General features: G+C 42.3%; 1 protein-coding gene across 1 annotated transcript in view; it reads right to left on the bottom strand.

Moving 5' to 3' along the window:
- The window catches only part of RDH12 (retinol dehydrogenase 12), a 26,148-nt gene extending 3,524 nt beyond the window's left edge, over positions 1 to 22,624 (bottom strand). Inside the window, exons 1-8 of the mRNA XM_017878605.1 lie at positions 22,576 to 22,624; positions 10,367 to 10,421; positions 8,564 to 8,850; positions 6,289 to 6,407; positions 5,626 to 5,781; positions 4,725 to 4,829; positions 3,697 to 3,906; positions 1,407 to 1,596 (exon numbers count right to left, since the gene is read on the bottom strand). Of these exons, the coding sequence (XP_017734094.1) occupies positions 1,407 to 1,596; positions 3,697 to 3,906; positions 4,725 to 4,829; positions 5,626 to 5,781; positions 6,289 to 6,407; positions 8,564 to 8,631 (848 nt within the window). The 5' untranslated portion in view covers positions 8,632 to 8,850; positions 10,367 to 10,421; positions 22,576 to 22,624. The remainder of the gene's footprint in view (positions 1 to 1,406; positions 1,597 to 3,696; positions 3,907 to 4,724; positions 4,830 to 5,625; positions 5,782 to 6,288; positions 6,408 to 8,563; positions 8,851 to 10,366; positions 10,422 to 22,575) is intronic.
- Positions 22,625 to 26,564: the final 3,940 nt, after the last annotated feature.

Raw genomic sequence — 26,564 nt, 5'->3', positions numbered from 1 at the left:
AAAATTAGTCAGGCGTGGTGGCAGGCACCTGTAATCCCAGCTACTCAGGAGGCTGAGGCAGGAGAATTGCTTGAACCCATGAGGCAGAAGTTGCGGTGAGCCAAGATCATGCCATTGCCCTCCAGCCTGGGTGACAAGATTGAAAATCCATCTCAAAAAAAAAAAAAAAAAAATGTTTGGATCAGAAGTATTTAGGAGTTTACATTTATTTGAATTATGAAATATTTGCATTATACTTACCAGCTAAGCATCTCAAACCCCAAAAATCTAAAACCTGAAATACTCTGAAATCCAAAACATTTTTAGCACCAACATACAACTCAAAGGAAATGCTTACTGAAATATTCCAGACTCCGAATTTTCAGATTTGGGATGCTCAACGTGTATGTCTTCAAAAATCTGGTATTACACTGCATCTCAATCTGGACTAGCCGTATTTCCGGTGCTCAATAGCAACATGTGGCTAGTGGCTACCACATTGAATGGCACAGCTCTAGAGCCAGATTGCCAGGGTGTAAATCCCAGATCTACCACTTACAAGCTATATGACCTTGAGCACGTTTCTTAATTATCTTGTGCCTCAGTTTCATGTGAAAACTTGGGGTAATATTACCTGCCTCGCAGGGTTGTGATGATTATATGAATTAATACACATTACACACTCAGAACTGAGTACCAAACACATTATAAAAACTCAAGCAACATTAGCTATTATCACTTATCCATTCCCGTCTCATCAGACACTAAGATTATTTCCAATGCTTCACAGAATAAATACTGCACTGATGAAAAGCCTTGGACAAAGAGGGACAACAGAGCAGACAGGGCTGGATTCTGTCATGGAATGGGAAAGAGATTTCACCCTGGGCTTCCCTTTATTCCCAGACTCTAGTTGCTCATTGAGTTCATGATAAGATTCAGCACTAAAATTTCTACTTCTATATTTCAACAGATAGTGTCAGTCTTGGCAGCATTGAGGGACAGAGTTCACACCGAAGAGACAGGACATTCCCCCAGCACTTTGTGCTAATTGGTATTAAAAAATTCATGAATCAAGTGAGCCAAAAGCTTAAAGAAGGAGAAAAAGGATCCAGAGGGCCTGCTAACATTCTCTCCATGGCATAACCAACAGCAACAGTCTTCTTTAAAAGCTTTCAGAAAGCTGCAAAGTTTACATGGAAAAGTGGCACACAGGTATAAAATAGAGCCAGAAAAGCAACTCTTCCCAACACATAAGTTTGTAATGTAAGTTTCCTTAACAAAGCAACACTTTCTGTTTGCAGGTCTAACCCAAACCTGGATTGCATCATCAGGAACAAACTCAGCTGCTCAGGACGCACAGCCCAATGAGTCCTGCACCGCCCAGGCACACAGGTGGTGGAGAGAACCGCACTGCCTTCACACACCTGAAGTACTTGCCACTCAGGGGCTCCAGGCCCTCAGCCAGGGCACAATGCAGGCTGGTCTGCGCCCCCTCCCGCGCCGTCTTGACAAAGGGGGAGAAGAGCCGCCAGAGCAGGCAGAGCAGGGAGGAGTGCCGGACCAGCTCTGAGCGGACAACACCTGGGTGCACTGCGTAGGTGGTGACCCCGGTGCCTAGGACAAAGAGGGCACAATTAGATCAGGGACACACTCTGAGCCCAGGAAAACAGCTTATCTCCTCAGCAAAATACACAAGTGAGAAAGAGGGACTCAGGAAACATAACCCCAGGATTCAGCAGGTACCACTCCTGGCCAGGCGGAATTTGAACAGGAATGAATTGATCTCTTTCAGAAAGATCTATAGCCTTCTCAGCCTTCTGTGTTCCAAAAGGAGTGCCTGGTTCAAGGTCTTTCTATTTCAATGTCATTTTTATACTGTGGCTTTAGTACTACTAATAAACATGACAACATGTAGTGAGCAGTATCAATTATTGACAGTGGTATCTTTATCATTTCTACAGGAGGAGTTTAGGGGTAGCAGTCTGATTGGAAGGTGGTGGGTAGGACTTTATTTTGAGCTGCATTTGCCTGGCAAGCACATTTTATGAGGTATAGATTGAGGGATGGTGATGCAGATTATGGGGGTTAACACCCCCCCCAAGATATCCCTGGTGCCATCACTATTTTTCAGTACCAATTATGTGCCAGGGCTATACAACATGCTTTAAATGTATTATTTCATTTAATTCTTAAAGAAGCTTGTGAAATAGAATATTTCACAATATTATGATGCCCATTTACAGCAAAGAAAACTAAGTCACAGAAAGTTTAAGTAAATTGCCTAAGGTTATACCTGGCAGAGTGCAGGGCCAAGATCTGAACCCTGATGTAAAGTTAAAAACATGGAATGGACTATCTGCATTTGAATACTGACTCAGCTAGGAATCTTCCTTGGGCAAATTTCCTAATCTGTCAGTGCCTGTCTTTTCATATTTAGAGTGGGGGAAAATAATAGCACCCACCTCACAGGAAAGTTGCAAGTATTAAGTTAAGATGTGTACTGCATGGCACACATAAACCTCTCAATTATTATTGTGATTGTTATTGTTTATTTTTATGATTACCGTCTTCTTGTTCTATAAGCATTCTGGAAGTAAAGACCATTGTTCCCAAACTCTGGTTTATTCAGTGTAACAAATGGTCCCCTAGATCCGCAGATATCAGAGCCAGCAGCTCACCCAATGCTCCAGGGGGGCACAGAATCATTAAGGAATAAGAACCGGCCTGACCTGATTTTACAGCTGAGAAGATGAAGTCAGGGGAGGTTAAAGGGGCACATCCACATCCACATCCACATGGGGCTATAGCATGTGGTAGAGCAAGAGCTTGGACCCAGGGGTCTGAAATCTGGCGCTAACTCCCTGAGTCCAGGCAGTGGCAGCTCTGTAGCTCAGATCACCATGTGGACCTCAGCAAATGGCACCCAGAAGGAAGCACCCTAGGTTTAAAGCCGAGCACCCACATTTCAGTTCTGACGCCCTCACCTGCCATATACTCTTTAGTTGGCCATTTTCTTGGACCTCAGTTCTGCTCTATAAACCTGTTACAAAAGGCCTCTGCCACCACATCACCTGAGGTCAGGAGTTTGAGACCAACCTGGACAACACGGTGAAAGCTCATCTCTACTAAAAATACAAAATTAGCCAGGCGTGGTATTGCGTGCCTGTAATCCAGCTTACTCAAGAAGCTGGACAACACGGTGAAAGCTCATCTCTACTAAAAATACAAAATTAGCCAGGTGTGGTATTGCGTGCCTGTAATCCCAGCTTACTCAAGAGGCTGATGCAGGAGAATCACTCAAACCCAGGAGGCAGAGGTCGCAGTGAGCCAAGATCGCACTACTGCACTCCAGCCTGGGAAATAAGAGCGAAACTCAAGTCTCAAAAAAAAAAAAAAAAAAAAAAACAAAAAAAAAAAAAAAAAAAGTCTCTGCCTGTTGCAAAAAGCTATTGTGAAAATCAAATGAGATAAGAGATAAGATACGACATAAATATAAGGTAACTTTATGAAGTTCTTAACCCCTATTTGATTTTAAGCTCCCTGGGGGCAAGGACTCTGTTTTTACTTCATTCGTAACCTCATTCTCCTTAGTGCACAGAGCCATTACTGACACGTGCATGTTTGACAGCCTGACTTCCCAAGTTTTTGTGGACCTCTAATCTGGTCTGAGGACCGTTTTTGCTATTTTAATCCTGATCCTTTCTCCAGACTTACCTTGGAGCCTTTTCGCCAGCTCACGAGTAAAAAGTATATTGGCCAGCTTGCTGTGGCAATAGGCAAAACCCCTGCTGTAGCGCTTCTCGCTCTGGAGGTCGTGGAAGTGAATCTTGCCAATGTGGTGAACCACCGAGGACACGTTAACCACCCGTGCAGGGGCAGACACCTTTAGCCGCTCCAGGAGCAGGTAGGTGAGGAGGAAGTGGCCTGTGAGGAGAGCCAGTTGAAGGTGGAATGGCAGCTCAGGCTCAGCATGTGCGAGCCGAGAGGACTTCAGTGTTAGCTCACTATCTTCTGGGTGTGAACCAATTTTGATGCCATGAGTAACACTAATGGTCAGTTTGGTCTGAGTTTGTGGATTCCTCAAAGCAAGAGCCAGAGCTGGACTACAAGTAAGGCAATCATACTTAATCTATATTACTTTGTACCTCTGCCCTTGACCCACCTGCTGGCTTCCTACTCCCACTCTGTCCATGATTGCATAACTAGGGACCCAGGTTCACTTGTGTATAGACAGAAGGATAGAATAGTCAGGGAAGATAACCTCTGCTTAGGATCAGAAGACATGTTCCATGCTCTCCTCCCTAAAGTCTTCGCCTTGAACGCTGAACCCCAGCCTGCCTCGTACCTCAAGTTCTCAAGGATTGCCTGCCTCCATGGACCAACCTATGGCTTGGTTGGCCCTCATGTAGATGTGACCCCTCCAGCCAAGCCCAGATTCCTGCATACCCACACGCCTGGCCCTGCCTGGCAAGTCTTGTACTGCCACTGCCCCATCTAAGAATGACATTCTTCTCCGTGGTATTTCCTGAAATTTGGGGCTTCTTAATGGTATGGGTAGGAGGATCTCACTTTTTTAGACTGAGCAGGAGAGGTACAGCGAACAACAAGCCAATGGGTCCAGTCTATTGGAATTCCTAGGCTCTATGAAGGCCCCTGGACATTCTCCACATTTACACAGGGTCATCTTCCTAAAGGAAAGATAGTGGGTGTACCTCATTTTTTAGTCACCCAAAGATACTTACCCAGGTGGTTGACTCCCAGGTGGGTTTCAAAGCCATCAGCTGTCTTGGAATATGGACACATCATTACTCCCGCATTATTGATCAGGATATGGAGCTGCTTTTCCTCTATAGGGCACAACCAAGGAGATCCTGTGGTTAGCAAGGAGTCCCCTGGCTGCCTGTCACAGACCTGCATAATTGCCCCTTCCCTTTGTTAATTAGTTGTCTTTGTTGGGGTAAGATTTAGACAGGAGTCACTTGCTCTGCCCCTTCCTTTTAAAACAAGGTATTGCCTCAGCAGTCAATAACTATCCTTCATTTGGATCTATCTCAGTGACATCCAGTAAGCACTGTCACTGGGTTTCTAATGAGTAATTTTAGTTACTCATATCTTCCTGGACATTGTTCATTCATTTATTCAGCAAATGTGTACTAACTACCGACTCTGGACCAGGTGCACTCTGCTGGGCACTAGGAATCCAGTGGTAACACAAGCCAGACATGGTCCCAGGATGTCCCTCATGGATTTCATCGTCCTTGGTAGAAGCTGGTCATTTTCCAAGATCCAGAAGAACTTGCCAGCAGCACAACTTCATCTCATGCCTATGGCCACAGAAGGTTGATTCTCAGGATGAAAGAAGAGAGTGGCATTGTGGCCACACCTTGATGCCAAGGTGCAAGCCCAGACAGGGAACTGACACCTCCGACATTCCCACTGCTGAGGCAAGAAGATGATAAGGATCCTGCCCAGTCTGTCTACCCACCATCCTCTTGCCAATTCCCTGTCCTGCTGGTTCATGTGGCAGAACCTGTCTAGTGGCGTGGATCATGGTTCTGATGTAAAGACCATAGATGGTCCAGGATGGAGCAGCCACTCCCATACCTGATTTCCTGCTTTTCTAGTTACTCATCAGGACCTCACCTGCCAGAAAGGCCTCAGCAAAGGCTCGGATAGATTTGGTGTCTGATAGGTCCAATTTCCGCACCAGCACCTGGGAGTTCTTTGTATCCACTCGGATTTCACTGGCAGCAGACTCCCCCTTCAGTACATCTCTGCAGGCAATATAGACTCGGGCTCCTGGGTCCAAGACAAAAAGAGAGCAGAATGTTCATATCCTAGGCTATAAAAGAGGTACAGTAAGTGAGCTTGGGACTGATGGACAGAGCATTTATTCTCCCAGCCCTCCCTCAATGGTAGAGTGGCCGTATTGCCACTTTGGGCTTTTCACAGTAGTTCAGTCTTCTTGCTGTCAGTTTAATCCCAGGCTGGGAATCTGGTTCCCAGGTTTTACATTCTGATATTTAATGTCGCTTAGTATCTCCTTTTAGAATAACTGACTTGGCTATATACACAGACATCATTATTTTCCTTATTTTATTTAATAAAGAAGGAGTAGGGAAGAAGCAGTTTATTGAAGGCCACAGTGTAAGTTGGTGTCACAGTTGGACTTGAATCCCAGGTTTCTTGAATTTCTAGTCAGAGTCCCCAAGCCTAGGAGGAAACATAAAGAAATATGGACAGAGGCCCCAGTGGAAAGAAGGGTGGGAGGCATGGCCCTTTGGAGACTAAAGGGGAAACACTTACCTCGGCTAGCAAGCTCTCTAGCCGTCTCCTTGCCAATGCCTGTGTTGGCGCCAGTGATCACCACTACCTTCCCAGGAAGCTGCACATTTGTTCTACACACTCCACCAGCAAAGAACTTCCTATCGGCAAGGGAAACAAGAGCGTCACGTACCATCCTTCACTAGCTCACACTAAGATACGTTAAAAAATAAAAATAACTGCAAATCACAATACCAACAGCATATCAATCAAATACGCCGACAACTAGAGCTATCAGTCTCAGAGATATGTTCTATTCTCTTTTTTTTTTTTTTTTTTATTTTATTTTTGTTTTTTTTGAGGCGGAGTTCTCGCTCTGCTCCGCCCAGCCGCTACAGGAGTGCAGCTGCGCCGGCGGGCTCCGCTCACTGCGCCAAGCTCCGCCTCCCGGGTTACCACGCCATTCTCCCTCCTCCTGCCAGCCTCCTGAGTAGGCTGGCTCACAGGCGCCCGCCACCGCGCCGGCTAATTTTTTTTTGTATTTTTAGTAGAGACGGGGTTTCACCATGGTCTCGATCTCCTGACCTTGTGATCCGCCCGCCTCGGCCTCCCAAAGTGCTGGGATTACAGGCTTGAGCCACCGCGCCCGGCCAGAAGGATATCTTTAAGTTGCAGTCAGGAGACTCATAAAAGCTAATCTTCATGGCACAACATTTTTTCATGGGGCAAGGTAGTCGCCTGTTCATCAGTGCAGGTGGGTAGGTCACTTGCCCAGAAGCCACAAATAATCATATTAGCAAACAGAGTAAACTCTTGAGTCAGGGCCAATGAAGACTTTCCCTGTTAGATAATAAGTACATCTAGCTCTTATCTCTAGAGGTTCCAGAGGAAAGCTTTCCCCTCTAACTTACATTCAAAACATACGCATGATAAACATTAGCGGAGTCAATATTCAGTAACTGTCATCATGAGTAACTGATGAACAGCACTCTGTGGGGAGTGACACACAGGTACTGCTCTTAGCACTCTGGGGAATGGCATACATGGGTGCTGATCTTAGGCTGCCTCTCCAGTTTTAGGGAGTGGGGCATTTCCGAGGCTTTCAGCCATTGTATTAGAGATTTCATTCTGGCCAATGGCAAACAGAAATAAAATCTCCTTTTTTCAGACCTCTGGGCAGAGAGCACTCTTTTACATGAAATTGATTTCACAGGTCCCAAAACAGAATACAGAGGAGCAGAACTAACATTTCCTATACAACATCTGACTGCTAATTACTAGGCTAGGCACTTTCCATATGTAATTTATTTTCATCCTCTCAACTTCTCCAGTATTATTTCCACATTACAGTAGAGAAAACTGAGGCTCAGGGATGTTCATGTCACATAGTGGTGGCAGAAGTGGGACTTGAACCCAGATCTCTATGGAGAACCTAGAATAACACTGTCCTTGGTAGGTCCATTTAACCTCCTTTATCATCAGAAATTTTTTAGGCTAAGCCCAGTGGCTCATGCCTGTAATCCCAACATCTTGGGAGGCCAACGTGGAGGAGGGTTGCTTGAGCCCAGGAGTTTGAGAGCAGCCTGGGCAACATAGTGAGACCCCCATCTCCACAAAAAATTTAAAAAGTAGCTGGGTGTAGTGGCATATGCCTATATTCCCTATATTCGGGAGGCTGAGGCAGGAGGAATGCTTGAGCCCAAGAGTTCAAGGCTGCAGTGAGCTATGATCACACCAATGCACTCCACCCTGGGGTGACAGAGCAAAAACAAAAAAGGAGAAATTAAAAAATTTTCCACTTAGAACGCACATTTATTTGACACCTCTAGAAATCCCACAGCAAAAGAGTCATCCCAAAACATTAACTGAGGGTAGTCTCAAAGGGAAGAGAGTTTGTTTCTTTCCCAAACTACCTGGTACTTAACAGCATGACAAGCCAGCAGGGCCACCTTGAATAGGGACAGAGTCTCTGAATTCTTCAGAGACACCCAAAGGAATAAAATGAAAAAGCAAGGACTCCCACCTAAGGTGTCTGTTGAGCTACTTGACAGAGTCATCCACGCAGCCTTCCGCTGGCAAATAGAACTCTCCCCAGAGCTCAGGTGGGGCCAGAACTCAGCCCCACCTCTACCCAGCTGCAGATGCTTCCTTCTGGTTTTCCACCATGGTATCCACAGCACCCCCTTCCTTCCTGCTTTTCCTGCCCTGACTTTCTCTCCGTCAGCCTCTTTCCCTTTCTCTTCTTTCAGCAGCTGAGAACCGGCTTCCAGTGCAGGTCTTTGTAAACGATTATTTGAGTTGCTGAATTAAGACAAACCTGATGGATGGAGCTACCACATACAGGAACGAGAAGAAAGAGGTGAGCAGTCCCAAGGTGACCAGCATCTTTCCAACTTCTGTAGCTGCTGTTGCTTTTGCTGCTGCTCCAGCTTCAACCCCAGCTCTGGCTCAGGCTCCTGATCTGGCTCCAGCTCTTGGCTGCTTCTGCTGCTTCTCTGCTCCTCTCCGACCTGAGTGCTCAGCAGCAGCCTGACTCTGAGCAGAGCCCAGAATCCTATTTAAATCCGAGAGCTGTCAGAGCACAGCCTGCTGGGAGATGTAGTCCTGGCGGGGAGGGGACGGAGGCAAGGTTAGAAGCTTACTTAGGTTTACTGGCAAAGAGAATGTGGGGAAACTAAAGCAAGTACCCCCTAAATCCCCCATCCTCAATTGCTTCTCTTCTCTAGGAAATGTGTTCTCCCAACCACTGCCACCCCTACTGTAAGATGGGATATATAGAATATTTCTAACTTTAGCCACAAACCCCATGATGCTTAAAATACGAGTGGATTAAAATAGGACAGGAAGAAAACTCCCAGAAGAATGGCGAGAGAAGTCAGAAGAGCGATTAACCTCAGGGAGGAGGGGGCAGTGACTTGGGGGGAGATGACTGGAACCCCTGGAGGGTTGAGAGTGTTCTGTTACTTCATCCGGGTGATAGTACCCAGGTGTGCTCACTTTGTGAAAATCTGCTGAGTCGTATGCTTTTGACTTGTGCAGTTTTCTGCATTTTATAGTATACTTCAATGAAGTTAACACACGCACATGCGTATTACAAGGGAAGGGTATTGCGTTTAAGTGCATGGACTCTAGCACTGAATCTATTTAAAAGCTCCATGGCCCTGGGCAAGTTACTAAACCTCTCTGTTAACTCAGTTTTCTCACTTCTACAATGGGCATGATTATATATATAGTTTATATATATAGTTTACATATATATAAAACCATATATGAGATATATATATATATAATCTCCCCACTTGTTTTAAGTGTTCAATTATTACATTGGTGGAAAATGAAACTAGCATATGCTGAACAATGTATAATAGTCAGCAGTTATGGTTAGCTGTTCTGATTCCTATCTCCCTTGCTTTACTCAAGGCCATGGTGTAGAAAAGGGACAGATGATGAATGTGGGTGACGTTTCAGTTGAATGCTATTGAAGATGAGGGGAAATACAAGAAAATGCTGGTAGAGAGCTCAAGGTAGGGGGATCACTTGAGGCCAGGAGTTCAAGACCCAGCTTAGGCAACATGGTGAGACCCTGTCTCTACAAAAAATTAGCTGGGCGTGGTGGTGCTTGCCCGTAATCCTAGCTACTTGGGAGAGTGAGTAAGAAGGATCACTTGAGCTCAGAGGTCAAGGTTAAAGGGAGCTAGGATCGTGCCTCTGGATGTGTGTGAGATGGGAGGAGGATAAATGGGATTCATTGCCCTTCCTCGCTCTGTGTTCCTCTCTTGGACAGGAGAATAGGCAAAGAGCTGGGACAGGACCCCAGGAATAATTTCCCAGTTCTTTCCCTTCCTGTGAAGCCAGAGGAGCCTTCAGGAATACCCATGCATGAAAGAAGACTTCTCTGGCAGGCAGGTGTTCATGTCCTTATTCATCAATTCATCCTCAACTCACACTTACTGAGTGTTTCTCTGCACCAGGAATTGTGCAACATACCAGGAAGACACAGTTTCTGCCCCTGGGGAAACCCATGCACCTGACCAACAGAACAAGGAGTGATCAGATCATTCCCAGCAGACAATTCTGGACTCAAATCTAAAATCCTTGCATTTATGAAGATGATACTCACCTTATCTTTAGCTTGTCCAGGAAGCAGAGAGTCCTTAAGAACAGCATGCAGTCCTCTGGAGAGAAGATATTAGAAGCACCATAAGGCATCTAGAATTATGAAAATACACAAATACTTTGCTAAAATAAAATGTTAAATATTATAATCTAAAGACCACCATCAGATCATTGATAAGTTGTACCAAAATGTTAAACCATACTATTAAGTCCAGGTACGTGAATAGACAGACACATCAATAGAACAGAATGGAAAGGCAAGAAATAGACCCAAATACACATGGGGATTTAGTAACACCTAGGTATCCAGTTGGGAAAAAGCAAACTTGATCCTTCCAAAATTCTAATAGCTCAAATATATAAATATGAAAAACGAAACCACTGAAGTATTAAGAAGAACCACTGGACACATTTTTAGGGTGGTAAGACCTTTCTAGTAAGACAGGAAATCAAAAACTAAAATACAAAAAATGAGCATGACAGAAACCATCATATACAAGGCAAGATAAATGAGAAACTGGGGGTAAATATTAATAACAGGCTTTGAAGACAAGAGACTAATTGGTTTAGTAGATAAAGAACTCCTACAACTCAATAAGAAAAGGAATAACAACCCAATTGAAAGAGCAGTTTACAAAAAAGGAAATACAAGTGTCTCTTCACCCTTGCTCATATGAGAGATGCAAATTAAAATTACACTGGGAGCCACTTTTCACTTTTCAGATTGCCAAAGGTCAAAAAGATTGTAGTATGATCTACTGGCAAGCATGTGAAGAAATAATGTGGATGCATTGCTCGTGGGAGAGTCCACTGTTACAGTCTCCATAGAGAGAAGTATTGTAATGTCTAGTAAAGCTGTGCATGCACTCATTCACCTAAACATTCTACTTCCATGCATTTATAAGGTTACCATTATAGCATTGTATATAATAGCAAAAGTTTGGAAACCTCCTAAATGTCCATCAGTAGTAAAGCCACATAATAGATAGTATACAGCTGTATAAAAAGAATAAATAATTAAGAAACAGAATAAATAAATAATTTACATAAATAAATATTACATTTTGGTTGGGCACTGTGGCTTACATCTGTAATTCCTGCACTTTGGGAGACTGAGGCAGGAGGATCATGTGAGACCAGAAGTTCAAGACCAGCCTGGGCAACATAGTGAGATCCCCATCTCTACAAAAAAGAAAACTGAAAATTAGCTGGCCTGGTGGCACACACTGTGGTCCCAGCTACTTGGGAGGCTGAGGCAGAAGGATCACTTGAGCCCAGAAGGTTGAGGCTGCAGTGAGCCATGATCATGCCACTACACTCCAGCCTGGGCAACAGAGCAAGACCCTGTCTCTAAAAAAAAAAAGAAAAGAAAAAACAAATAATGTTTTCAGCAAAAAGACCCTGATAACTTACAGGACACATTTCACAGGCTTCCAAATGAACTGCTTGGAAAAGGTCTTAAGACTGATGGCTTACATCCTGTCTCTGAGTAAAGAATTTTATTGTGAGTCACTCAAATTCTATCGCGAGTTCCTCAAACTATGTATTGATTAATTATCAGGTTACTGATTAATACTGACATTGAAAAGGACACTGTTTTGTGTCCTTTTCAAAAGGACTAAATCATAAAGCTCTGCTGATTTGCTTTTACTGATTGTCTTGTGCATAAAACATTTTAGCCTGTATGCTGTCATCCATAGGCAACGATTGTAACCTCTATATTGTACCCTCCAATGGAAAAGGATAACTCCGATATGAGGAGTCCCCCTTCCTTCTCCTAAACGGTCTTATAAAAGCATTTCAACTTGTAAAAGATGTTGGAACATGCCCAACTTTGTTGGTGCATCTCACTGGATAGATTCTCACATTTGGCTTCCAATAAACTTTTATCAATTTATCTCTGCCCCAATGGCCTTAATTTCTCTCAAAAACCATATCACTTTGCAACAACTGACATGTTTATCTTTGTTAAATTAATTACTGCAATATCACAAATAAAGCTATTTCTCAAACTGGTATTGAGACATTCTTAAACACACTTTGGCACATAAGCAAAGCCATAATCATCACCCACTTCATTGTAATCAACATCAAAAAAGCCAGGGATCAATAGGATACCTGCTCTTCAGGGATTTTCAATCTGAGACAGATATAGATATAAGTCACAGAGAGAAAGAGATGAAAACACCAGAGGAACCAGTGCAGGAATGGGCCTGAAATTCAGTGATGACAAAGCACTCATCACTTACAACACCTTTGAGAAGGATCCTCTTCTAGTCTCACCATGAGTGAATCACAGGTCAAGTTCCCAGATCAGCCATCCTCCCAGGGCTGACACTGAGGCAGGGATGTGTGGAGATCACATGCTATGAAGCAGAGCTGGGAAGCTGCTTGCTGATTTGACCTTTGGTCATAAATCATCTAGCAGCTCATACTGTACTGGTCTCCTGGTTATCCCTGTCATGGATACCCTGCTAAGAAAGGAGCCTTTTACAAACTAGAGCAAGAGGGCAAACGATAAGCCTCTCTTTCTCTTCCTCCCTTCCTCCTTCTCCTCTTCCCGATTTTTCAAATCACATATTTTGGAAGCCAGATGAGACAGGTGGAAGATGACAGATTCCATCTTTCTACTGCAACCCCTGCCCGACTTCCCTAAGGAGTTTGTACAGCACCACAGTTATTTCCATTTCCAGCCATGAGGAACTTGCTGCCTCTTCCCATGTCCTGACCCCAAATAGCAAACCAAAATGGAAGCACTTTTTTCTGTATTTTTTTTTAACCAATAATAATGGCTTATTGTTCCTTTTTCTTGATTTTATTTTATTTTATTTTTTATTTTTGAGACGGAGCCTCGCTCTGTCGCCCAGGCTGGAGTGCAGTGGCCAGATCTCAGCTCACTGCAAGCTCTGCCTCCTGGGTTCACGCCATTCTCCTGCCTCAGCCTCCCGAGTAGCTGGGACTACAGGCACCCGCCACCTCGCCCGGCTAGTTTTTTGTATTTTTTAGTAGAGACTGGGTTTCACCGTGTTAGCCAGGATGGTCTCGATCTCCTGACCTCGTGATCCGCCCATCTCGGCCTCCCAAAGTGCTGGGATTTCAGGCTTGAGCCACTGCACCCGGCCCTTTTTCTTGATTTTAAAAGCTGAAATAAACACACTGTCTTTCTCAAAGAAAAATAATTTTTGCAGCTAGTATGTAACTTCCATTGATTTTTCCCCCTATGGATCAGCAACCCTTATTCTTAACTCACAGCAGGCACTATTGACATTAAAAAATTATATAGAGAGAGACATGGTCTCACTATGATGCCCATGCTGGTCTTGAACTCCTGGGCTCATGTGATCCTTCCACCTTGGTCTCTCAAAGTGCTGGGATTACAGGCATGAACCACCATGCCCAGTCTATTGATTTTGAGCCTGATAATTCTTTCCCGTGAGTGGCTGTTCTGTGTAAAGGAGGATGTTTAGCAGCATCCCTGGCCTCTACCCACTAAGATGCCTGGAGCACTACTATCCCCTTGTGACAATCAAAAATGTCTCCAGGCATTGCCAACTGTCCACTATGGGGCAAAATCACCCCCGTTTGGGAACCACTGCCCTCCAGAATGTAAGCCTACAGGATAACCCTGTTGTATGTAGTATTGAAAAGGATTAAAGCACAATAACGTTTTACTTAGTATCCCATGCCTTTCACTCAGCTGTAGCCAAGCTAACCTGCTTACTGTCCACAGCAAGTTATTAATATCCTCTCAGGGCCTGGGATGCTGGCCATCTACTAATCCTTTTGTCCTTCGAAACTTTACCTTCTCCCAGCTTAATTCTGTTTACTTCTAATCACTCCATTAGTCTACAATGCCTGCGATCTGTGTCCACATGTACTTCAAAAACACACCTCCACTGAGTGGCTTTCTGAGGCAATGGAAATGTTCTATCTCTCAACAGGAGTTTCGGTTACATGAGTCTATGCCTTTGTCAAAACAGCAAATATATACCGAAGACTTGTGCATCTCACTGTATATAAATTTTACATCCAAAGGAAAAAAAGCTAAACATATATTGAACTCTAGTTAATGAATAATATATATACATGCTGAATTTTTTAAAGGGGAAGGGTACTGATGTCTGTAATTTACTTTGAAGTACAGTAATAAAATGGATTGATAGAAGGAAGTAAAGCAGGTGTTTCACTATATTTGTTTTATATATGTGATAAAACTGGTATAGTAAAATGTTAATATAGAATCTAGATAATGGATATATGGATGCTTATTGTAAAACTCTTTTTTTTTTTTTTTTTGAGATGGAGTCTCACTTTGTCACCAAGGCTGAGAGTGCAGTGGTGTGATATCGGCTCGCTGCAAACTCCGCCTCCCGGGCTCAAGCAATTCTCCTGCCTCAGCCTCCTGAATAGCTGAACCCACAGGTGCCCACCACCACACCTGGCTAATTTTTGTATTTTCAGTAGAGATGGGGTTTCACCATGTTAACCAGGCTGGTCTCAAATTCCTGGCCTCAAGTGATACGCTGGCCTTGGCCTCCCAAAGTGCTGAGATTACAAGTGTGAGCCACCACACTCAGCCTGTAAAATTCTTGAAACTATTATACATGTTTGAAAATGTTCAGATTAAAATGTAATGGAAGTACACATACAGACACACACACAAACACATGTGTGTGCACACGCTTTCTGTCATGGAAAATCAAGAAGCATAACATTTCAAAATGAAAATTTGTTATAAATTGCCAATTCACTTTTTAAAAAACTTTCTAACATAAATGGAATTTGTTTTCAGGTGAAGAAATCTTTTATTGTGTTTAAGGTCCAACTTAAATGTCTCCTCTCTGCAGCTTTCACCCATCCTAATCAATCATCCACTTCTTTTGCTCCCATACACCATATTTGCCTTTTCTGTACAGCAGTCACAACGGTTTGACTTATAACTTAGTTAGGCAACTTCTTTTTTCCTTTTTTTTTTTTTTTGAGACAGAGTCTCGCTCTGTCGCCCAGGCTGGAGTGCTGTAGCGTGATCTCAGCTCACTGCAAGCTCTGCCTCCCGGGTTCACGCCATTCTCCTGCCTCAGTCTGCAGAGTAGCTGGGACTACAGGTACCCGCCACCATACCCGGCTAATTTTTTTTTGTATTTTTAGTAGAGACAAGGTTTCACCGTGTTAGCCAGGATGGTCTCGATCTCCTGACCTCGTGATCTGCCTGCCTGGCCTCCCTAAGTGCTGGGATTACAGGCGTGAGCCATTGCGCCTGGCCTCTAGGCAACTTCTTATCTCACCAGCTCAGGGACAGAAATAAGGTCTACGTTTGTGTTCCCCCAGCACATGGAACCAAGGTTTGCATGAAGCAGATATGCAATAAATAGTGGTGAATATGGTTGAGTTTACAATAATCTCTCCCTGGTTATGAGATTCTAAGATATCCTAATTTAATTATTTGCAACTTTGTGAATATTGCAAAATTTGGATTCCAATAGAAGTGAATGGTGAGTCACTCCTTCAGAAGATACTTAGAGAAAGAACAAACTTGGCATTGGGAACTGAAATAAAGTAGAAATGAAGCTAAGAGACTTTTGCAATTAAACGTTGGGAAATTTTTTTAAATAAAAGAGGGCCGATAAGCCCAGGCCTTACACCTGCACTGTGGTGAGGTGCTCAGGATGGCAGAAGCAAAGCTGTGCAAAGCTTCTGCCAACTCAAAGGCTTCCAGCAATCAGTGAAGTCATAGGCATCCAACATCAGGACTAGGACAGATAAAGAAAACAAAACCTCTTAGACAAAATGTTTTACTAGTTTGTGTTTGGAGTAAACCAAATAATATAGAGAATCATTTAAAGAATACTCACCATGACTTATTGCCCAGCTTATGAAATAAAACATCATCAGAAGTAGATCTGGATATTGTAGGGCATGAAGTCTATCCGATTTAGGGGGCTCTTTTGTTTTTTGTTTGTTTGTTTGTTTGTTTACCGCTATTATGCTATGAATTCGTAGGGAATAGGTTCCAGCAACTTAGGCTTCTTTCCATTGGTTCTCACAAAGTGAGCTTCACAAAGCAGAGAAGGCTGGCACTTCAGGTACTTTTCTCTTTTGCTTCCTTCTTTTTCTGATCCTTTTTCTTTCCATGTTTTGTGATACCCTACCTTGTTTTGACCTGAATTGACTCTCCCTTAACTAAGAGAGCCAGACAGACTGCATCTTGGCTCCTTCACTCGCAGCCCCTTGCCCACCCTCCTTCCTCTAGGACTTAATTTGTGCGAGCTGACTTCCAGCACATCCAAGAATGCAATTAACTGATAAGATACTGTGGCAAGCTATATCCGCAGTTCCCAGGAATTCGCCTGGTTGATAGTACCCAAAGCCCCCACATTTGTGTCCGGTTGATAGCACCCAAAGCCCCGCACTATCACCTTGTGATAGATTTAAAGCCACTGCACCTGGAACTATTTGCTTACCTGTGACCATTTATCCTTTTAACTTTTTGCCTACTTTACTTCTGTAAGATTGTTTTAACTAGACTCCCCCCCTTCCCTTTCTAAACCAAAGTATAAAAGAAAATCTAGCCCCTTCTTCGGGGCCGAGAGAATTTTGAGCACTAGCCGTCTCTCGGTCGCCGGCTAATAGAGGACTCCTGAATTCGTCTCAGAGTGTGATGTTTCTCTGTAACTTGCTTGGTTACAACAGTTTCAGGAAGCTATCTTGGCTCTTAGACTGCTTAATATGCTCAATAAAACATTAATTCTCTCAGCAAGAATCTTGCCTTTAACTTGTTTGTGTCCAACAATGCCAACAGCATGCTGGGGAGCACTGTTGATAGGCTCTTCCAGTTTTGCCGTGGTAACATGTGTGGGGCATTTTTGAACAATTCCCATTCCCTTGATGTCTACAACATAACCTTTCTTGTAGATTTGCATGGATGTGGCCAAAGGAACAACTCCATGTTTTCTAAAAGGCCTAGAGAACATATATTGGTGTCCCTCCTCTTTCCCTTAGTGTTCCTTGTTTTGGAGAATTACCGGAAGATGGCAGTTCCTTTTGAAAGCCTAGGGAGCTCTTTTTAATAAAAAGAATATAAAACTATGAATAAATATTAGGTACAAAAACAAGACAAGGCTGGGCACAGAGGCTCACACCTGTAATCCCAGCATTTTGGGGAGACCGAGGCAGGAGGACTGATTGAGGCAAAGAGTTTGAGACCAAGAGCAACATAATCAGATCTCATCTCTACTGAAAAAAAATGAAAAAAAAAAAAATTAGTTGGGGGTGGTGTGAACTCCTACAGACCCTGCTACTTGAGAGGCTGAGGCAGGAGGAGAGCTTGAGCTCTGAAGGTGGAGACTGCAGAGAGCTGTGATCACACCACTGCACTCCAGCCTGGGAGATGGAGCAAGACCCTGTTTCAAAGTAAAGCAAGAAGTTAATTACAAGAGAAAAGCAAATAGGAAATTACGATTTTTAAAAATCTAATAGTTGCTAGTGTGAAAGGAAAACATTTTGGGCTCCCCAAATCACCAAACTAAAGGGAAAATTCAAGCTAGGAACTGTTTAGGGCAAACCTGCTTCCCATTCTATTCAAAGTCATCCCTCTGCTCACTAAGCTAAATGCATATCTGATTGCCTCTTTGAAAATGCTAAACAGAAACTCAAAATAATGCAGCTGATTTTCTCTCACCTACCTGTGACTTGGAAGCCCCCTCCCTGCTTTGAGTTGTCCCGCCTTTCCAGACCAAACCGATGTTCATTTTACATATGTTGATTGATGTCTCATGTCTCCCTAGAATGTATAAAACCAAACTTGCTCTGACTACCTTGGACATATGTTGTCAGGACCTCTGAAGGTTGTGTCATGGGGGCACATCCTCAACCTTGGCAAAATAAACTTTGTAAATTAACTGAGACCTGTCACAAATTTTCTGGGTTCACACTACAAATATCACAAAATTCAGAAAATGACATCATATTTTTATTTTATTTTTAAAATTAGAAACATGTATTGCTGTGTTGCCCATGCTGGAGTGCAGTGGTTGTTCATAGGCACTATCTTGCGGCTGATCAGCACCCCTATTTTGACCTGCTTTGTTTCTGACCTGGGCCAGTTCTCTCCTCCTTAGGTAACCTGGTGGTCCCCTGCTCCCAGGAAGTCACTATATTGATACTGAACTTAATGTGAACAGCTGATTGGCACAACAGACTACAAGCCCAGAGGGTCTAGGCTAAAGGGATCCTTCCACCTCATCCTCCCAAGTTACTGGAACTATAGGCACAAGCCACTGCACCTGGCTATATCTTTATTAATTAACTGCTTGACACACTTAATGATATTTTTTCTTATATTTTGGCTGCATAGTTTTGAGGGCCTCTTCCTATAAAATTATTTTGTAAATATCATTTTCTATAGTGAAAATAAAAAAGATAAAAGATAATTCAGCCTTTCCTCTATCATGGCTGATCAAATGTGTTTTTTAAAACATCTTAGTTTGAAATATTACAAAAGCTGCAAAATAATACAAAAAATTCCCGCATACTTTTCACTCAGCTTCCCCAAATGTCAACATTTTAAATAACCTTAGAACAATGATCAAAACCAGGAAATTAACATTGGTACAACACCACTAACTAAACTAATGGCTTTATTCTAATTTCACCAGTTTTCTCACTAATGTCCTATTTCTGGTCCAAGATTGAATTCAGGACCCCACATTGCATTTAACTGTGATAACCTGCAGGTCATGTTTGGCAGTCTTCCAAATTAGCCCACCTGGGGCAAGTCTTATGATTCATGGCTTACATCCCATTTCTGAGTAAAGAATCTTATGATGAGTCTCTCAAATCTTATTAAGAGTTCCTCAAACTGTTGATGTACACATTAATATGTAACCTACGGACACTGAAAAGGACACTTATTTGTTTCTGAATCATGAAGTGTTACTGATTGTCTTAAACATGGACATTTGAACTTGTATGTTGTCATCTGTAGCCAATGATTGTAACCTCTGTATTGTGCCCTTCAATGAAAAAGGACAACTCCAGTATGAAGAGTCCCCCTCCCTTCTCCTAAACTTTCTTATAAAATCATTCCAACTTGTAACAACAGACTTTGGAATACACCCAGCTTTATTAGTGTGTCTTTCCACATTGATCCTCACATTTGGCTTCCAATAAACCTTTATCAATTTATTTCTGCCTCAGCAGCCTTAATTTCCATCAACAAAATGGCACAGCTGACAGGATTTCAGAGTGACCTCCCTGGACTACCTAGACCTGCTTCCAACCTTCGTGCATGTGCCAGCACAAAATGCGTTGTGTTGCTGGACTTCGACACCCCGGTTTATTAAAGCTGGTTTCCTCCTTGGCTACGTGGTACAATGACTGTCTCAGAATGAGAGCTGCTGCTATGAATTCAAGATAAGGGTTTTTGTTAAATTCTAGGGCAGGGTGAAATAGAAGCTCTGTAAATTGTTTCCCTGGTGATTTGGGGTGAGACCTTTCCTTAGCTTTTTCCTCTTCCAGTCTCATGAGGGCACTCTTACTCCACTTCATAACTTGACTCACACAAAGCTTAGATGGGAAGTGCCCTCTAAGACACCTGCTGAGTTTTATGTATAATACTTACCATCCTTCCACTTGCGAGTGCCTAGATAAGTAGTAGATCCACCTAATCCAGGATGGTTATAAGCAGCAGTAGCCAAAATGGAGATGTTCCGAAAATGCCTAAGATAATTTGTTTGCACACACAATTGAAAAAAAGTTGGTTTTAGATCCAGACAAATTGAATGGAAGATTTACTTCCAATAACACCTACAAGCTTCTAAAAAAATTATTTTAAAATGCCTCAATTCAAGAGGTAAAACAATATGTGAAACGATTTGTAAATTTTAATGATTTAGGAGGCTTTCTCCTTTTGCCTCCAGCTCCTCCTCCTCCTTCAACCCCTGTGATCTGAACTCAGCGCTTCCTGTTTGTTCTCCTGGCTCCCATACACCTCTTAGGCAGAGATTTTTAAAATTTCACAATACACGTTTCCTTCCCTCAAAAGGGAGAAATATATTTAAAATTAAAACAAGGGGAACAATCAAAACAACTGCAGAATGAGAATAGAGCTACTGAGATCATAAAAATACAAATCCAACAATTTTTTTCTAAACTGACAGATTAATATTTAAAAAATGAGATTCTCAAACATTAAGACATGCCAGGCCAAGCACAGTGTCTCACGCCTGTAATCCCAGCACTTTGGGAAGCCGAGGTGGGAAGAACGCTTGAGTCTAGGAGTTCGAGACCAGCCTGGGCAACATGGCAAAACCCCATCTCTACCCAAAAAATGCAAAAATTAGCCAGGCATGGTGGTACGCACCTGTAGTCCCAGCTATTAGGGAGGCTCAGGTGGGAGGATCACTTGAGACCAGGAGGGAGAGGTTGCAATGAGCTGCGATCATGCCACTGCACTCCAGCCTGGGCAACAGGGTGAGACTCTGTCTCAGAAAAATAAAAAAAGACATACTGGGTTTTCTGAGACTCCAGCTAGATATATATTATGGCCCATTGTTGTGCACATCTTAATAGACAGATTAGAACTCAAGTGGTCCACCCAGAACTATAGAGCTAACATGTAGGATCTTCTAAGTTCTTTGTCTACCTCTATATATTTTTTCTGCCTACTTTGAAACTACTGACTTTCCTACTTGTGTTGAGATAAAGCTCACTGTTTGTAGTATTACTAACTTAAGAAGACTTAGAAATTTTGTTTTTCTTATGCAATTCAGCCAGTTCAAGATAAAATGTTAACATTAAAAATCTAACTCTAAACTTATCTGAAACTGAATAAAAGGATAAAAGATTTTAAAATAAAACTGCCATCAAACTACCCAAAACCTTTGGCTCACAGCCTTCATTAGATTACCTATTGGGACAAATAAAATTTAGCCATGTGAACTAATAGGTCCCAATTTTTTCCAGAAATACTTCAGATCCAACCATCTTTTATAAACTGGTGAGTTTGTATTACTATCTCATGACTAAAATTCTAAAATGAAAGCTATAAGGGCCAGGTGAGGTGACTCATGCCAGCAGTTCCAGCACTTTGGGAGGCCAAGGTAGGAGGATCAAGACCAGCCCTGGCAATACAGTGAGACTCTGACTCTACAAAAAAAAATTTTTTTTTAAAGTTACTGGGCTTGGTGGCATGCACGTGTAGTTTCAGGCACTCAGGAGGCTGTGGTGGGAGGATCACTTGAGCCTGGGAGGTCAAGACTGCAGTGAGCCATGGTCACACCACTGCTCTCTACCTTGGGCAACAGAGTATGACCCTGTTTCAAAAAGCAAATAAAAAAATAATGGTATAGGATTTCTATTTGTGCATATATATATGTGTATTTATGTGTTTACATATATACATGTAGTATGTTATATGTTGTATCTACATGATACCCAATTGACTTATAAATAAATGAGCACTCATAAATTAGTAAGCCCAAAGGTTTTCCAAGTTCACATGACTTAAGTAATTCTTTAATAAATAAACTGGCTTTAAAATTATTAGTAAAATAAATATTAAAATGTCTTCAAAATTGTCAACATACATATTTGCCTAGATTTACGATCAGATTTATACTTGTCTTATTAAATATTTTACAGTGCCAGGATTTGGCACAAAGGTATAAAACTATGAACCCAGCCAAACCAAAATAATCTTTGTGTGATTTTTGATAAGTAAGACTAATTTAATATTGTTGGTTTAAGAAATACAGCTAAACCTTCTGAGTTATCCACAAAATACCTATATATTTAACTTTAAAGTTCTTGCTTAGGTAAATATCTGACATTCACAGGCTATAAAAATGGTTTATAGAAAAAAACTTTAAAAACTGAGCACAGGCCAGGCATGGTGGCTCACATATGTAATCCTAGCACTTTGGGAGGCTAAGGTGGGAGAATCACTTGAGCTCAGGAGTTTGAGACCAGCCTGGGCAACATAATGAGATCTTATCTCCATTTAAAATATATATATATATATTAAATTTTTTAAAAGCTGAGCACAGTTGTTCATGCCTGTTATCCTAATGCTTTGGGAGGCCAAGGCAGGTGGATCATTTGAGATCAGGAGTTCAAAACCAGCCTAAGCAACATAGTGACACACTGTCTCTACAACATAGTGAGACACTGTCTCTACAAAAAATTTGAAAACTAGTCTGGCATGGTGGCACTTGCCTGTAGTCTAGCCACTCAGGAAGCTGAGGAGGGAGGATTGCTTGTGCCCAGGAGTTGAGGTTATGATGAGCTGATCATGCCACTGCATGATAATAATTTATTGCATGGTAAATTATTTTCCTAAAGCAAAATGACTGGTTAATTATAAAAGAAAAAGTGTAGGACAAAACAAAAGTTCAAACACATCATAAATAGTCTATAGAAATCATAATAGACCTGGCGCAGTGGCTCATGCCTGTAATCCCAGCACTTTGGGAGGCCGAGACAGGCAGATCACAAGGTCAGGAGTTCAAGAACAGCATGGCCAAAATGGTGAAACCTTATCTCTACTAAAAATACAAAAAGTAGCCGGGCATGGTGGCACATGCCCATAGTCCCAGCTACTCAGGAGGCTGAGGCAGGAGAATCGCTTCAACCCAGAAGGTGGAGGTTGCAGTGAGCCAAGATAGTACCACTGCACTCCAGCCTGGGCAACAGAGACTCTGTCTCAAATAATAATAATAATAATAATAATAATAATGAAAATAATAATAAAGTTCTTTAACATATGTGAATAAGTTGGCTATAATCAAAAAGAAGTTACAAGTGTTTCTAAAGATTGAGATTTTGGTTCTCTATGTTAAAATAACACTGTCTTAAAGTATAAATTTGCTCCTAGTGAATTATAAGAGCTTTTGATTTTATATTCTACAACCTATTTCTTTTCTAAAACTTCTTAAATTTATATCTCAAAAAATTCTACTTGTGCTATACCTCGCTGCACATCATTCCCAAGTCATGAGTCATTGTTGTTCGTTCTTTATACCCCTAAAAGATACATCTTTTCTTGGTTGAAATGATAGTCCTCTCCTTCAACCTTTTGTCAACTTCTGTAATCTTTGGGTTTTCTTTTTTTTTTTTTTTGAGATGAAATTTTGCTTTTGTCACCCAGGCTGGAGTGCAGTGGCATGATCTCGGCTCACTGCAACCTCTGCCTCTCAGGTCTGGAACAAAACCATTTTCCTCTAATATAACTTGATTCTGTAGTCTTGGCTTTTCTCAATACGTCTAAATGATTCCCTATAACCAGGGGACTTTTGATGCTGTTACTAAGACATATTTATTGTCCTGCTTAAGATACAAGTTTCCTTGTTTACTTTCCTCAAAAATAAAGTGTACGTTCATAACCCTGGACACACTCTTCCTGTATTTTAATTAAATCCAAGTATTCTTTTTTTTTTCTTGCTCTCTCTTCAGGTTGGAGTACAGTGGCACCATCTCAGCTCACTGCGACCTCCACCTCCCGGGTTCAAGCGATTCTCCTGCCTCAGCCTCCCAAGTAGCTGGGACTACAGGTGCGTGCCACCAGCCCAGCTTTTTGTACTTTTAGTAAAAGTACACCATGTTGGCCAAGATAGTCTCGATCTCTTGATCTCATGATCTGTTCACCTCAGCCTCCCAAAGTGCTGGGATTACAGGCATGAGTCACTGTGCCCAGCCTAAATCCAAGTATTCTTTTCATTGAGTTTATCTTCCAGGTTATCTAAATAGAGTTCCAATAAAGCAAAACAATCATATTACAAAAGTTTTTTCTTTACTTTTAGTAACTAGCCTAAAATTTTCTAAATGTTTTATGAAGGTAATTCCTGTGACTTACTGTTTTTTTATTACTTTAAAAAAAAAAAAAGCTTTAAAAGGTGAAGATTTTTTACATACACATAACTTTCTTTCTCTCTCTCTCTCTCTTTTTTTTTTTTTTTTTTTTTTTTTGAGATAGGGTCTTGCTGTGTCTTCCAGGCAGGAGTGCAGTGGCACAATCACCGCTCACTGCAGCCTCAACCTGGAGGGGTCAAGAAATCCTCCCACCTGAGCTTCCAGAGTAGCTGGGATCAAAGGCACACACCAGTACACTGCCTATTTTTTTAAAATTTATTTTGTTAATTTATTTATTTTTTAAATTTTTGGTCGAGACAGGGTCTCATTAGGTTGCCTAGGGTGGTCTCGAACTTCTGGGCTCAGGTGATCCTCCCGCCTTGGCCTTCCAGTGTTGGGATTACAGGGATGAGCCACCACATCCAGCCTTCTATCTTTTTTTTTTTTTTTCCCTGAGACGGAATCTCGCTCTTGTTGCCCAGGCTGTAGTGAAATGGCACGATCTTGGCTCACTGAAACCTCAGCCTCCCAGGTTCAAGGGATTCTCCTGCCTCAGCCTCCCAAGTAGCTGGGATTACAGGTGTCTGCCACCACGCCCAGCTAATTTTTTTGTATTTTCAGTAGAGATGGGGTTTCACCATGTTGGGCAGGCTGGTCTCAAACTCCTGACCTCAAGTGATCCATCCACCTAGGCCTCCCAAAGTGCTGGGGTTACACGTGTGAGCTACCGTGCCTGGCCCTTTTTATCTTTTTAAGAGTTCTCTTTTCTTCTCACTAGCACGTAGGTTGGCAAACCATGACCCACAGACCAAATCCAGCCTACTGTTTGTTTTTGTAAATAGAGTGTCATTGGAACAGAGTAACATTTGAGCAGTAAACACAGTAACATTTGAACACATTTGTTCAAATATTATCTACAGCTGCTTTCGCATTTACAACAGCAGGGTTGAGTAGCTGCAAATCCTCCTCAGAGCATAAAATATTTATTTTTCTTTTCCGGAGAAGTATAACAACACCTATACTATCCAGTCCCTCATTATTCCAATCCCATTATAGTTAATAATTTTTTTATGTTAAACTTTCCCTGTTCAAATTATTATGTAGTTTCTCTCTTCCAATTGAACCCTGTCTGATACATCTCCAACCTCTCTGGCTGTTTTCTCAATTTTTGGGCTCCCCTCCCTCTACCCATTTCATAAGGTTAGGGTTCCTCAAGGCTCTCCTCTGCTTTTAGACAGGTTTTTGCTCTGCCACCCAGGCTGGAGTGCATTGGCACAATTCTAGCTCACTGCAGCCTCCAACTCGTGGCTCAAACAATCCTCCCACCTCAGCCTCCGAAAGAGCTGGGACTGCAGATGCGTACCACCATGCCCGGCTAATTTTTTAGTAAAGATAATCAATGGTTTTTAATCTGGGTTCCATTAATGGCTCCAATGTGTCTATAAATTAGCTGAAATTATATGCAAATTTTATGTGCCTATGCAAATACACATAAGTATGGGGAGAAATTTCCAGCTTCATCTTTTGGCAGAATAGCTCAATGGTTAAGGGCACAATAGACCCTGCATACAACTTGGGGGACAAAAGTGACTGCATCTGGGATGCTAATCTGCAATGTTGACTTCTGATTGGCCCCAGTCCTGTGAATATCTCCTGATTCCTACTTTATTTACTGTCACTAGTGTAAGAATATGTCAACCTTGATGTTACTGCACAGCTTATTATCTATTACACATGTAGCATTCTTGCCTGTTCTGGAGGGCTACCTTTAATTGTCTCGCACAGAGCAGTTTGACTTTTTCCCTACAGTATATAAGCTCTGATTGTGGAACTTACGTGTACAGAAATCTGCCACCCAAGACCACACTTTTGTCTGTAAATTTCCCCAGTAAAACACCCTTATGAAGAAACTGGATTTATCTGCCTCATCCTTTGGTGTCTTGGCTCCTCTGGCATTTGGGGGCCACTTTGCATACAGGGCCCTCTCATGGAACACTACCTGCTTCAGTCTGAATCCCAGCTCTGCCTCTTTGACCTAGGCTAGCTTACATAGCCTCATTGTGCCTCAGTTTTTTTGTTCATAAAAAGGGAAAATTATAGTACCTACCTCATAGAATTGTTATGGGAATTAAGACAGTTAATATATATAAAGCATTGGGACAGGGCCTGGCCATAATAAACACTATGTAAGCGCTGGCTATTATTGCCATTTCTGGCACTCTCCCTTCTCCCTAGACGGTTTTCTGTTGCTCTAGTGCACCCTGCTGTCTCTGTGAGCCCTCAGGTGGGTTCTTTCCTCTGCACAGCACTCTTGTCTGTGTTGCTTGCCTACTAACTTCCCTCTGGCCTCCGCTCAA

This window comes from Rhinopithecus bieti, unplaced genomic scaffold (assembly GCF_001698545.2).
Source record: "Rhinopithecus bieti isolate Rb0 unplaced genomic scaffold, ASM169854v2 scaffold_11252, whole genome shotgun sequence".
Lineage (NCBI taxonomy): Eukaryota > Metazoa > Chordata > Mammalia > Primates > Cercopithecidae > Rhinopithecus > Rhinopithecus bieti.
This window is presented reverse-complemented; position numbering and strand designations above follow the sequence as displayed.